Here is a 14308-nt window from a genome sequence, read left to right on the forward strand (position 1 = left end):
CATGCAGAAATTATGACTATATGTAGATTTTGATGGCATCTAGCAGTGGTAGTGATGGCAATTCAGAAAATTATGCAATGGAACACAGCGGAAGCAACAATAAATGTGTGTGGGGTGAAATAAATTAAAAGTGTAACAAACCTCCCTGCAGACAAAATAAATTGGACCTTAGTAGTTTAATGACACATAAAACCTTCATAAAAAACTCGTATGTACATGAATGTGCATGTGTTCTGGCCACAAAAGAACCCTTCCCAAGATAAGGAGGGACTCCAATTAAGAGTTTTCAGTGAAAAGTTTAAGATGTGAAATAAAACACTGCCCCATCCACAGTATTGCTTTCTTGTAGATAATTACCATAATTATATAATTATTAATTTTTAAAGTGACCACTGATGAAAATTCCTGAAATTTAATTGGTCTCTTACCTAAAAATTCTGCATTTTACTTAATTGTAAGGAATGATTAGTCACAAAGGGAGATACTACATGTCAAAAGACAATCAATCTACTGGAATTTAAGTTTTCATTTCTATACCTGCATACTCTTAATTAGTAAGTGCACAAACATAACAAGCAAAGAGTTATCACTTTATCAAAACACAGAAAAATACAAACAAGTTTCATGGCGTAAATAAACATTATATACAGAATTTAAACTTCATAGAATTGGGTAGGAGATGAATCTAATGACTTCAAAGTATTTAGAGTTCAGACACACAATTAAAATTTCCAATATTCTAGGGTTTTTTTTTTATCTAGAAGAGGTATTACAAAATTTTCACCAAAGCTCCAGGGGAGAATTAGGTTCAGGTCCCACCTGATATATATATATATCCTAGAATATTGGAAATTTTATAGCTCAGAATCATCAATTTAGGCTCAAAGGAATTTTTCTGGTCAGAGTTTAATGGGTCAGACAACAATATTCTCTTGCTAATGGTGTTTAATATTGATGCCCAGATCTCAAAGCCATGGTTCTCAGAAGTAAAAAGAAATCAAAATTCTGAGTTCTGAGGGATGCATGTGTGAAGAATGGTGACTGCAAGTTTGGGAAAGATGTTTATTGTCCAGGGAAGAAAGCAGGAAAATAGGTTGGAAGCCCGGGTAAGAAAAATTCTCCTTATTAAGTAAAGAGAAGCAAACTTAAGTTGTAGTTCTACAATTCTCTACAAGCCAAAATTCCTACTATATTACAATGCTGAGCCTGGCACAGTCTGCTGAACAACTATCATCATTAAAACCAGGGGCATTAGTAATAATAAAAGTATTTTTATTGTACTTTTAGGTTTACAAATATTTTCTCATTTTATCCTCACAATAAAACAGGGAGGTGGGTATTCTTATTATCTCCATTTAACAGAAGAAGCTAAGCTGAAAGAAGCTAAATAACTTGCCCTGGATCATGATTTGAACTTAGATCTTTCTAGCACCTGATTCACACACTCTTCTGTATATCACCTAGTTACCTATTTTAGTCCTTCAATAAGGCTTTCAAAATTATATTTTAATGGAGAAAAAAAAATCTTCTAATAAATTGCCCTGTTTTATCATTACAATCAATGAAAAATATAACTACTTTACAGAAATTCCTTTAAAGTAAATGTTGTTTAGGATGCATTTATCTTGCAAATTCAATTCAATAAATATTTATTAAATAATAATATATTAAATAATATGAAATATTAAATAAATGAAAAGTTAAATAACAATTAAATAGAGAAGAAAACTGAACTAAAACTTAGCTTAAAAATAGAAAAAGTGGGGCAGCTAGATGGCACATTGGATAGAGTGCTGATCCTGAAGTCATGAGGACCTGAGTTCAAATCTGGTCTCAGACACTTAACACTTCTAGCTGTGTGATCCTGGGCAAATCACTTAACCCCAATTGCTTCAGCCAAAAAAAAAAAGTAAAAAAACCCAAATAAATTAAAAAAGTATTAGGGACATGAAATAATTGCCTTAATTTTTTAAACTCAACATATTAGTTACAAAATTACAGAAATGAAACCAAGTAAAACTTTAGGCAATTTGTGTTCCTCAGACTACTTAAGGAAAAAACCAACTAAAACTACTATAATATTCATAGCCAAGTACTTAAATAGTCATTTAAAGAGAGAAGCTATGTTGCTATGATTTGGGGATCCATTAGACAGTATGGTGTAAAAAGAAAAATGAATGAATGAATGAAAGTCCTAACTTGGGCTTTCAAGATACACATTGTTACTTAACCTGTCTAAATTCCAGTTTTCTCATAAAAGAGAGATGTTCCTTGTAAACATGTAGTCTGAAAGGTAAAGGTATCAGAGTGCTTTCTAAACACAAAATTAGTAGTATAGGTTATTATTATCAATTGAAGTCTACACAATTTTTGATACTTAGGATATAATATCTCTATTTAAAGTAAATATTTCTTAGATAGAATATGTATAGGTATAAGTAACACATTTAGATGAATGGAAAATACTTTAGTCCTTTTTTAATTTTTCGTGGTTTAGAAATAAATGCAGTTCTGGAAATATAGAAAGAGTTTAACTTTGGAAAATTGAGGGAAAGGAAGGGAAAAAGCATTTACATAGGGTCTACTATGTGTCAAGCATAATGCTAAGCACAATTTCAAGGTCAACTCACTAAAATATCACTGAGAAGTTTTTTTTGGGAGGGAGGAGGGATTATGGGGGTGCTGCCATTTGTAAACTGCTAAATGGCTTTTACTACCCTCCACTTTTCTGTTTCCATTACACACCTGGTATGGTTTCCAGTCTTCTCTATCTAGTTTCTACTACCTTCTGATAGCACTGCTTTTCTGTTCCTAGAGAGTGTAAGAGAACATTTTGAATAAAAGAAAATTAGACCCTGTACCCAGGTGGTGGCACTGGGATTAGAGAAAAGGGACAGAGAAGAAAGAGATGTAATTGAAGGACAACTGACAGGAAATGTTAAATCAGTAACCACTAATCCAGCATGTAAAAAAGTGGTGTGCTGGGAGTATTGTTTGGACCACAGGTCCTTCCAATTATGAAATCATTCTATGATTCTCTGTGAAATGAAGAGATGGACATGTAGTTAAAAGACTGGGATTCGAATTCACCCACTAATACTTATTACATATAACTATCTACGGCCAAGCCACTTAAACTTCTTGGTCCTCAGTTTCCTCATCTGTAAAATGAGAGAACTGGGCCACATGACTTGAGAGTCTCTACCATCTCTTGATTAAAAGATACTATGAAATGAAACATAAGAAACAAAGTGGTGGGTTATGTACAAACTTATGGAATTGCATGAAAGGCAGAAGACATGGAAAGTAGAAGAAATACAAAGGGAACAGATGGAAAATTCATTTGACGTAAGCAAAAGAAATAGATAAAAAAAGGTATAATGACAACACTCAAAAACAGAACTCATTATTCCAATCACTTTTAGTTACATGTCATACAAGCCAAGATTAGATACATTTCCCTAAGGAAATGGTTATTTCCAAGAAGCAACTATAAAAATATCAAAAGTTTGTTAGGTTTTTTTTCTTACTGCTTTATCAATTAGATTAAGACACCCTTTATTGACATCTTTTTCTAATCTTATTACTGAATAAGGGTGTTGTTGACTAATAATAAAATGAACTAACCTTACTGGTATATGTATCTCTTAATAAGAATATCTAAAATGTCTCAGGTTTTGTTCAGAAATTTCCCAAAGTTATTTAAACAATTTGTTTATGAATAAGAGAAAAATCAACATTTACTTTTTTAAAACCAGGTACATATTTCATTTTCTCCACACATTATGTCATTATCTTCTTTTAAAAGACATTACTTTGAGATAAATAAGACATTGTTCTTATTTCACATGAATTTCTTTAAAACAAAGAAATACTTTCCCCACTTCCTTACTAGATTTATGTCCAATCCTCTTCAGGTTCCAATTACCAAAAACTATTCTAGTAAATCATAAAAATTGTATAAATTCTTTGTCCATAAAGAAAGGGATCTTGACAAAGCAGATCATTTAGTTCTAGCATTGTGGCTTGGATCAACAACCCATACAATGCTCTGATCTCTTAATGGATAATATTCACCTTCTCTGAAGGATTGACATCATGAATATCATTCACTCAACAAAAATTAAAGTCAATTAAAAATGGACAAGTATCAATCCCTCTTTAAACTTAAATTTAAGTGTCGAGGTTACACACAATCACATACTTACTTGCCAAAGCCTTTTTTCCAGCTGCATGGTAAGCCACAATATATTTTTTCCCCTCTCTTTCCTCTGTTTTTGTCTCTAATCCGGGAAACAAAGATTTCACTGCTTGATGGATAACAGTTCTTTTCTCTTTGGTGTCTTCAACAACCTACAACAAAAATATTAATCTACAAGAATTTCTTTAACACCTATTAATGTACCAGACACAATATCAGATGTTAATAATAAAAATTATTATAGCATAATAGACATTGCATAAATGCTATTATCTTCATTACATTTTAATGAACTCAGCATCTAAATTGGAAGTGTTTAAAATACTGATAATATAACATTTGTAATAAAATAATAACATAATTAAAATAATAATAGCTAACATTTAGATAGTACCTACTATGTGCCAAGCACTGTGCTAAGTGCTTTACAAAGATCATTTTATTTGATCCTTATAATAACCCTCAGAAAATGGTATCTTTCATTTTCCATATGAGGAAACTAAAGCAATTAAGTTAAGTGACCTGTGTTCAGTCATACAGCTAATAAATATGAAGCTAGATGTGAGCTCAGGTACAAGAGATGCAAAGACAAAAAGAAAGAATCTCTGTCATCTAGAAGTTTATATTGTTGGGAGAAAACAATGTGTGCATCTACAAGGAAATACATGATATACAATGCACACAATTTTTTAGAGGGGGAGACAATAGTCACTAAAGAGTTCAAGAAAAGGACTCATTTAGGAGCCCTGTGAGTTTAGATTTGAAAGACAGGAATTTTAAGAGGCAGAGCAGAGGGGAAAAGACATTTCAGGGAATGGGGAATGGAAGATGGAATGTTACCTAAGAAAGAACAAGATAGCCAGTATAAACCTGGAAAAGAAAGCAAGAACCAATCATGCAGTGAATATTAATTTAAGTGCCTAGTATGTGCCTGGCAATGTTTTAGCACTGGGCAAGACTGGAAAGTGGCACTGAATGCCAAGCAGAAAAATTCATATTTTTCCTAGAAGCTAAAGGAAATCACTGGAGCTCTCTAAGGAGAGAAACAGCATGATAAGCCATGCGCTTTATGAATGTCACTCTGACAGCTGCTGGGAGGGTGAAATAGCGAAGGTAAGTAGGCCAATTAGGAGGCTATCAAAATAGTTTAAGAAAGAGTTGATAAAATGCTTTTCTTAAATCTTTTTTTTCCTTCTGTGATGGTAAGACAAATTTCTTTCAAACAGATAAGGTTTTTAATGAAAATGATTTAATGTATTCCAGGGCTTGATCTAAATTAATATAACAATAAATCAGCATTCAGAGGATTTAATAGGACTAATGATGATAGTTGGCATTTATACAGGGTGTACTATATATCAATATGTTAAGTGCTTTAAAAATATCATCTCACTGCACCTTCACAGAAACCCTAAGAGGTAGATGCTACAGTTACCCCCATTTTACAGTGAAGGAAGCAGACAAATAGTGATTAAATGACTTGCCCAAGATCACACAGCTAATAAGTATCTGAAGCTGAATTTAAAATCGGGTCTTCCTGATTTTTGGTCCAATGCTCTATCCATTATGCCACCTAGATTCTTCTATATAAGTGTGTGTGTGTGTGTGTGTGTGTATATACATACACATACATATATACAGATATAGAAATAAAATGCAATAAAAGTATAAAAATCAGCTAATAGCTATGCAGTAATTAAAGGTTTGCAAAATGCTTTTACATATTCTCTTATCTGACATTAAAGGAAAAAAGCTTCAAAAAAAAAATGTATTTTTAAAAGTCAGTACAGAAGGGCAGTTGGTGGCACAGTGAATAGAGCACTGGCTCTGGAATCAGGAGGTCCTGAGTTCAAATCCAGCCTCAGCCACATATTAATTACTCTGTGACTCTGAACAAGTTACTTAATCTCAATTGCCTACAAAAACAAAACAAAACAAAACACAACACAACACCAAAACTCATTACAGAGATTTAAAAAGCAGTAAAATAGACAAAAAGTCCCTGATGTCTTTCAAGTCACCTTTGGTTAAATTACCATGCACTAGCACTTCCCAAAGGCAGAAAGAAGAGGGAGATGGACTATTGCAATAAGTGACTTTTGTTTTTAAATTCTCTTCCAATAGCTGAACTCTTCCCCTCTTTGAGAGAGCTTGCAAACTTGTCTTTAAAATCATATCCTACCCCCCGCACATATTCCTTATCTGGTCAGGTCTAGCCATTCCTAACTTCATTTTAAGATCAAAGATTTAGATCTTACATAAACCTAAGAGATCACCCTCTATAACTGCTTCAATGTTACAGATGAGGAAATAGAAGTAACAAAAAAGTTAGTTGTCTTGCCCAAAAGTTATATAATAACTAACATTAATAGAGCACTTACTATATGAGCCAGACACTGAGCTAAGTAAGTACTCAATAATTATTCTCATTTGATTCTCACAGAAACTCTGAGGTGTGTTATTATGCCCATTTTACATATAAGGAAACACAGGAGGTAAACTTAGACACAGGTAGTAAGTGTCTTGAGGCTAGATTTGAACTCAAGTATTCTTGACTCTAATCGGCTAAGTGACTCAGTGCATAGAGCATTAAGTATCTATTAATAAGTCAATAAGATGTGAGTTCAAATCCAGCCTCAGATACTTACTAGTTGTGTGACTCACTTAACCTGGTTTGCCTCAGTTTCCTCATCTGTAAAATGAGCAGAAGGAGGAAATGACAAACTACTTAAGTAGCTCTGTCAAGAAAACTCCAAATGGAGTCATGAAGCCTCAGATACAATAAATCAACTCAACAATAACAAAAGTCTTGACTCAGACCCCAAGCTGTATTCACGGCTTCACCTAGCTGACTCACTTAAGTGGAGCAAGCAGCAGAGTTAAAATCTAAACTCAGTTCTCTTTCCACTGCACCATGATTTTAAGCATTATTCTGCTCAGTCTATGGCATGCTTAGGTGGCAGGGATGAAAAATGCTGATTTCAATATTGTCACCAATGAGAACAGATCACACTGCAGAAATACTGGTAGACATGTTTTATTTTTTCCAATTTGAGTTATAAATGCTCTTGGGATGATTTGATTCTGCTGGGTCTCATGCCAAGCTCTCTGTAGACTTGTTTTCCCTTCCACTTAATTATTTTTTGAAGCAATACAGCTCATAATCTTCTACCTTCCTCTGTTATAATATTTTGCACAAGTTCTTGTTCTCTGAACTATCACTGGCTTTGTATGTTTCTGTTCAACACAGACCACATTTGCTGACTAAAGCTGTCTTAGAACTTCTCCATGGTAACTATTTTCCATTGTTGAAAATGGAAGGAGACAGGGACCTGTAAATTTATTGGTATAGGGAATTCCCAAGTGAGGCAACTATCTCCATCAATGCACGTCAGTACCTTTGCTGTCAATTACAGACTTAGAAAATCATCTCAGTGCACTGAAGGGCTAAGTAATTTGTCCAGGGTCACAAGAAGAGGAAGTGTCAAAAATGAGACTTGAACCCAGTTCTTTCAGGCTGTGAAACCAGCTCACTATCCACTACATTCTGCTTCCTCTTGGCTAAAAATTGTTAAGAAATGGTGATAAGAGTACTATCTTTATTTTTGCCCATTTCCCTTTTTCAGAGTTGATGGCTTGCCTGAATAGAATAAAACAGCTCTTTTCAAACAGTCTCTTCTTAAATACACTTTTCCTTCCAATTTGTTGCTTTTTTTGATCTCAGTTCTAACCATTTAACACTAAACTCTGGGATAAAAAGATAAAATCAATTTCATTCTTTATGTTTACCATGTTCATTAGCTTCTAAATTCTCTTCTTGAAGGAAACATATATGTCACGAAGGCATGAATGGGGCAGTTTCTGAATTCCATTTAATCTTTAATTTCTGATCCAGAATAATATCTTTTTTCCCTAAACCTTATCTTCTTATAGAATTTTCATCTTAACCTTGTATACTACCTGCACACAGAAGAAATACAAAGGTATATATTAACTAAGTTTATAGAACCTCATTAAATCCTTCAAAAAATGTTTCCATTTTCATCTTCTACAACAGCTGTTGGAATGGAAGTTATAATTTTCATGATGGTATGTTTGGTAATACATGGTCATGAGCTCTCTGAGATGAAGTCACCAATTGTCCCATGAAATCTTTCTATTCTATTCATGGGATTTAAACTCTGCCAATTTACCCCTCTGAGAGTCGATAAGATATCCCTCTTCCTTCATTTAATGGCAACCTCTTTTAATTTTGTTTTTATTTTTAGCAAGAATGCCAATGTGGCTATGGTTCAATATATCCAGTGAAGGAAATATGGTGTACATATTTTGTACTCAGGTAGTACAAAAATGTACTACCTGACAATACTCAGAAAGCCTGGGCTCAGGTGCCAAAAATTCTACTTATAAACTCTGTAATCCTGGGCAAAACAAGTCATGTCTCTGGGACTGAGCCTAGATCATCCATCTAAAGTCCTATCTACTAATATTCTCTGAGTCTGTATCCATTCACTAGTTATAAACCTAGATCGCACACTAACTTTACCAACAGGTAAATTGATGCTTATAGATAATCTGAGAATACCAGGATTCCATGTTTGCAGCCATTTGTAAATAAAGAGAGAGAAAGAAACAGGGAAGAGGAAGGGGCCATATACTAGAGCAATGCTGAACTTCTGCCCGTTTCTTAAATCTCTGACTTACAACAAAATTCAACAAGCACTGGCCAACTGAATAATGAGATGCTTTCCTCACACAACAAACACATCCTGTCCCTGAGACCAGACTTGAAGCCTTTCCAGCTTGCTAGAAACTGTCAGACTTTTTTTTTCTGATAAGCACATCCTTGCAGATCTCAAGGTTACCTCCACAACAGGATAAGGTACTAGATTAATAATTTTTCTGGTTGGGAGAAAGGGAAGAGGAGCCATACTACAACACTGCAAAGTGCTAGATAAATGTGATTTATTATTATTACTAATAATAGTGATAATAATGACAGTCACTAATATAAGATGAACCCAACTCCAATCCAATTACCCCTCTAAGGATTTATAAGATGTCTAATGGATTGGAGCAATATTCTAAAGTCAACTCCCGTGCAAATTAAACTAGTGTTTCAGTAAAAGATGTTGAAACTGCCCTTGAGATTTGATTGGCTCTGAATACAAAAGGCTTAGATTGCTGAAATCACTTCTTAGTCACCTAAGTACAAATAGCCAGGAAGTGCCAGCCTCTTTCTAATCATGGAAGATCATCCTGAGCAACCCAGAGGCAGGGGAGTTCAGTCAGCTGAATCAACTTGCAGTGTCCTTAAAATATTCTTTCTTACCTAGGAGATAAATCTCCTGTAGTTCACTCTTACTTCATCAATGAATATTTCATTTCATTCCAATATTAAACCTAAGCTAATAGAGGCCTAACCTGAGTCTGGCCTAACCAGGAATACCTAGGGTTAAATTCCAACCACCTAGGCAAATAGAGTAGGATAAAGAACATTTTGCTGTTGTTCAGTCCTGACCCTTCATGACCCTAGCAGGGGTTTTCTTGGCAGAGATACAGAGGTTTGCCATTTCCTTTTCCAACTCATTGTACAAATTAGGAAACTGAAGGAAATAGAGTTAAGTGACTCAGATAGAATTACACAGCTAGAAGTGCTGAAGCCAGATTGAACTCAGGAAGATGACTCTTCCAAACTTTAGATCTGGCACTCTCTCTAATACACCACCTGCCCCAAAGAACATTTAAGGAATCTAAAAGGAAATAAGTCTAAAGGACCACAGTTTTTGTTTTTAAATTAGGAAATGTCCTTGAATTTTCAAGGTGAACGTTAAATAACTTTAACACTTATATAAACATTCAAAAATAACTAACATTTATATAGCATTTTAAGGTTTGCAAATCACTTTACAATATTACCTCATTTAATCTTCACAATGACCATTGAATTTAAGGACTTGGGAGGGAATAACACAAGCATTTATTAAAAGCCTACTATGTGCCAGACACTACATCTTTACAAATATTATCTAACTTGATTCTCATAACGATTTTGGGAAACAGATGCTTTAAAGTAGCTAGACAGAAAAAGGTAACTTTCTCAGTTAGTGTCTGACACCACATTTGAACTTAGGTCTTCCTGACTGTAGGTCCAAAACTCTATTCACCATACCACTGAAGGCCAAAACATATTTAAAAAGAGGAACTGCCAAAATTCCAATGTTTCACTGTAAAGTGGTTATGCTGAAGATGTACAAATAACATAATTTATGTTAGCAATATTAAAAAGTCTGCCTTCAGGAAAGGGACCTGTATGTGCACGAATGTTTGTGGCAGCCCTTTTGTAGTGGCTAAAACTGGAAACTGAATGGATGTCCATCAGTTGGAGAATGGTTGAATAAATTGTGGTATATGAAAATTATGGAATATTACTGTTCTGTAAGAAATGACCAACAGGATAATTTCAGAAAGGCCTGAGAGACTTACATGAACTGATGCTGAGTGAAATGAGCAGGACCAGGAGATCATTATATACTTCAACAACAATACTAGATGATGACCAGTTCTGATGGATCAGGCCATCCTCAGCAACGAGATCAACCAAATCATTTCTAATGGAGCAGTAATGAACTGAACTAGCTATGCCCAGAAAAGAACTCTGGGAGATGACTAAAACCATTACATTGAATTCCCTAATCCCTATATTTATGCACACCTGCATTTTTATTTCCTTCACAAGCTAATTGTACAATATTTCAGAGTCTGATTCTTTTTCTACAGCAAAATAACGCTTTTGGTCGGGTATACTTATTGTGTATCTAATTTATATTTTAATATATTTAACATCTACTGGTCATCCTGCCATCTAGGGAGGGGTGGGGGGGTAAGAGGTGAAAAATTGGAACAAGAGGTTTGGCAATTGTTAATGCTGTAAAGTTACCCATGTATATATCCTGTAAATAAAAAGCTATTAAAAAAAAAAAAAAGTCTGCCTTCAATGGTGCTGTAATCACATTCTACTCCAAAAAGATAATGCAGAAATACTGGTAAAATTCTTCACAAGTTTTTTTCTGTTATTTACCTCAATCGCTACACTAGTTTCTTTATTCTTAAAAAGCTGAAGTTCCTCCAAACGCTGCTTATTTTCTTCTGTCAAAACAGTAAATGCATCTTCAGAAGGATCCTTTAAAATGACAAAAAAAAAAAAAAAAAAGAAAAGAAAGAAAAAAGAAATCTGTAAAGCAGGAAAATAAAATAATCTTACTAAAATCAGTAACTGTTAAAGAAATCTGTATCTACCTCATCATCCACTGGCACAGATAAGTTATCCAAATGGCTTATATGGCCATCTTTCCCTATTTCATGAACAATGAAATCAGAATATCTGATAAAAAAAAAAAAAGGCAAGTAAACAAGCTTTCAATTTTTCATTAAATTTCAAAATCACACTTAGAAGCAGTCAAAAATGTCAATAAAAGCTCTGAACAGGCTAAAACTGCTAATTTTCTCCACTTTCACTATTAAGATACAAGGAATCATTATTATGATGTTTTTTTTTTTTTCTTAATGAATGTTTACTTGTATACAATATGAACTGGGCAGTGTAATAAATAGGTTTTGTGGGCTTTTATGGTAATCCTGCAGAAAAGTAGAAAAACTTCAATTTATGATTTTTTTCTTGGTCTATACAAGTAAGAATTAGCATTAAATATAAGGTAAAACAGAGTAAAACTGTATTAATTTAGGTCACTCTTTTTTGAAAAATCACAATAATTTCAACAAGAAGCCATGTAGCTTGGAAGTAATGGCTAGAGGACTAGTCTTAGAATTGGGAAGATTTGAACTTTTTCATGTCTTGTCTCTGACCTCAACTAGCTCTGAGATTCTGGGTAAGTCACAAACTTTCAAAGCCATAAGCAATATTCTAAAACTATAAAGTTACACATTCATTATTGAGCTGAATTCATGGAGATTTTCTCACCAAGAATTCCCTAAAGCAATGAAATAAAAGATCCTAATCAGAATAGGGAGAAAAAAAATGTGAAAACTTGAAAAATTGTGAAATTTGTTTAAGTATTTTCTGTGAAAACATGGGGCAAGAGGAGCTAGAGAAATTAAGTTCTAAAATTCCAGAAGAAAACTTTAACCCTCTTAATAAAAGTAGTTGTTTTGGAAATTATCAGCAGCATTATTTGCACATGAATTATAAATTAGGACTCCTTGACAGCAAAACCCAGAGCACATAAATGAAGCTATCAAGCAATCAATCAAAAACCACTTATTAAGCATTTACTATAGGCCAACCATAGTGCTAAACACTGGACATACAAAGAAGGAATTCAAGGAAGTTATTTATTATCATGAATATATATGTACATCCAGAAACAAAAGGAAATAAGAGCTAAGGACTGAAGGCACAAGCAGCTGGGAAAGTGGGATTCGACTGGAGACAAAAGATGGCACTACAAGAGCTAAATCTTGAAGGTCCTGAGGATTCTAAGAGGCGGAAATGAGGTAATTTGTCCTAGGCAAGGGGGACAGCCAAAGGCATGTAGATAGTATATCACTGGAAATGTGGAATGCCACATATTAGAAACAATAAGAAATTCAATTTAATTAGACTATAGGGCATATGAAGGGTAATAATGTCTGATAAGATTAGAAAAATAATTTGGGCCCAGGTCAATTAAAGTTTAGATGCCCAAGGAGTTTATGATTAATCCTAGTAGTAACAAAGAATCACTAGAATTTAATGAGGTACGAGAGTCTAAGTTAGGGGGTGGTGGTGGTGGGTTACATGAGACAGGAGCAGATGAGATGAGTTGTAGAGGCAGAAATGTCAAGATTTGGCCAACTATAGATACATAGGCTAAGGGAAAGGGAATAATCAAGGATGCCACTGAGGTTGAAAAGCTGGGTGACTAGAGAGGTAATGGTGCCACTGACAGAAATAGAAAAGTTTGAAATATGGGGCAGTTTGAAAAAATAGTGAGTTTTGTTTTGGACATTGTGAGTTTGAGATGCCTACAGGGAATTCAGCTCAAAATGTCCAACAGACAAATAGACAACAGTCGGTGATATGGGAGTTCAATTCAGGAGAGAAACTAGGATTAGATCTATAGAAATGGGAATTATTTGTATGGAGATCCTAACATAATCCAACTGACAAAACACCATTTCACACTCTGGCCTACTCTTTCCCTCCTGCTAAATATCAAATATTTTAATCTTAAAGCTACCAGATTAAATAGAAATGGAGTATAGGAATTTACTGGTTGTGCTTTTAGAAATGAATTTCAGCTCCACACACAGCCTAGCCAAATCAATTATATACAAAGTAAAGATACCTCTCCTTTAAGATTCCTGAGAAGCCTTGATGAGAACTCACAAACTTTGTGATACCAACATCAACCTCGGTGAGTCCATATTTCATCATATCAGCAAAGCTCTCTCCCTCTCCATCCTCCTCCTCTTCTTCCTCTTCCAAAAGTCCATCTTCCTCCTCCTCCTCTTCTTCAATCTGGGCCTCAACGTTATTTCTACTTTTTCCAGCAGTTGTGGTTTCAGATTGTCTGGTCACATTGCTCAGGACACAGTCATTATCCAAAGTCTCTTGGTCTTTAGCTAAATGACATTCTGAGACCTTTTGTCTTTTAGCTTCATCAGCTTGAGCTAGATCATCACTGGAAAGAGAACGTTTCATAGATACTCCCGTCACTTCCACTGTCTCCATTTTTAAGGTCCCAAGATAGCATCTAATATAATCTTTGGAGAAAGGGAAGAGAATAAAGAAGAACATAAATATTTTAAGATGTTCCAATTCAACAAGTATATCTTTTTTGTAAAATTATATTTTATTTTTCCAAATACATGCAAAGGTAGTTTTTAACATTCATCGTCACAAAACTTTGTGTTTCAAATTTTTCTCCCTCCCCTCCTCCTTCACTAAAACAGCAAGCAATTTAATATAGGTTAAAGATGTATAATTCTTCTAAATATAATTCCATGTTTATCATGCTGTGCAAAAAAAAAAAAATCAGGTCAAAAAGGAAAAAGAAACACAAACATCAACAACAAAAACAAAAACACTCTGCTTTGATCCATATT

General features: G+C 34.2%; 1 protein-coding gene across 4 annotated transcripts in view; it reads right to left on the reverse strand.

Annotated features, from left to right (window-relative positions):
- The window catches only part of PUS7 (pseudouridine synthase 7), a 48702-nt gene that overhangs the window by 27002 nt on the left and 7392 nt on the right, over positions 1 to 14308 (reverse strand). For all 4 annotated transcript variants that reach the window (XM_031938745.1, XM_031938744.1, XM_031938746.1 and 1 more), the window contains 4 exons: positions 13549 to 13966; positions 11501 to 11585; positions 11283 to 11384; positions 4209 to 4353 (listed from right to left, as the gene is read on the reverse strand). In XM_031938745.1, the coding sequence (XP_031794605.1) occupies positions 4209 to 4353; positions 11283 to 11384; positions 11501 to 11585; positions 13549 to 13934 (718 nt within the window). In that variant the 5' untranslated portion in view covers positions 13935 to 13966. The remainder of the gene's footprint in view (positions 1 to 4208; positions 4354 to 11282; positions 11385 to 11500; positions 11586 to 13548; positions 13967 to 14308) is intronic.

This window comes from Sarcophilus harrisii, chromosome 5 (assembly GCF_902635505.1).
Source record: "Sarcophilus harrisii chromosome 5, mSarHar1.11, whole genome shotgun sequence".
Classification (NCBI taxonomy): Eukaryota; Metazoa; Chordata; class Mammalia; order Dasyuromorphia; family Dasyuridae; genus Sarcophilus; species Sarcophilus harrisii.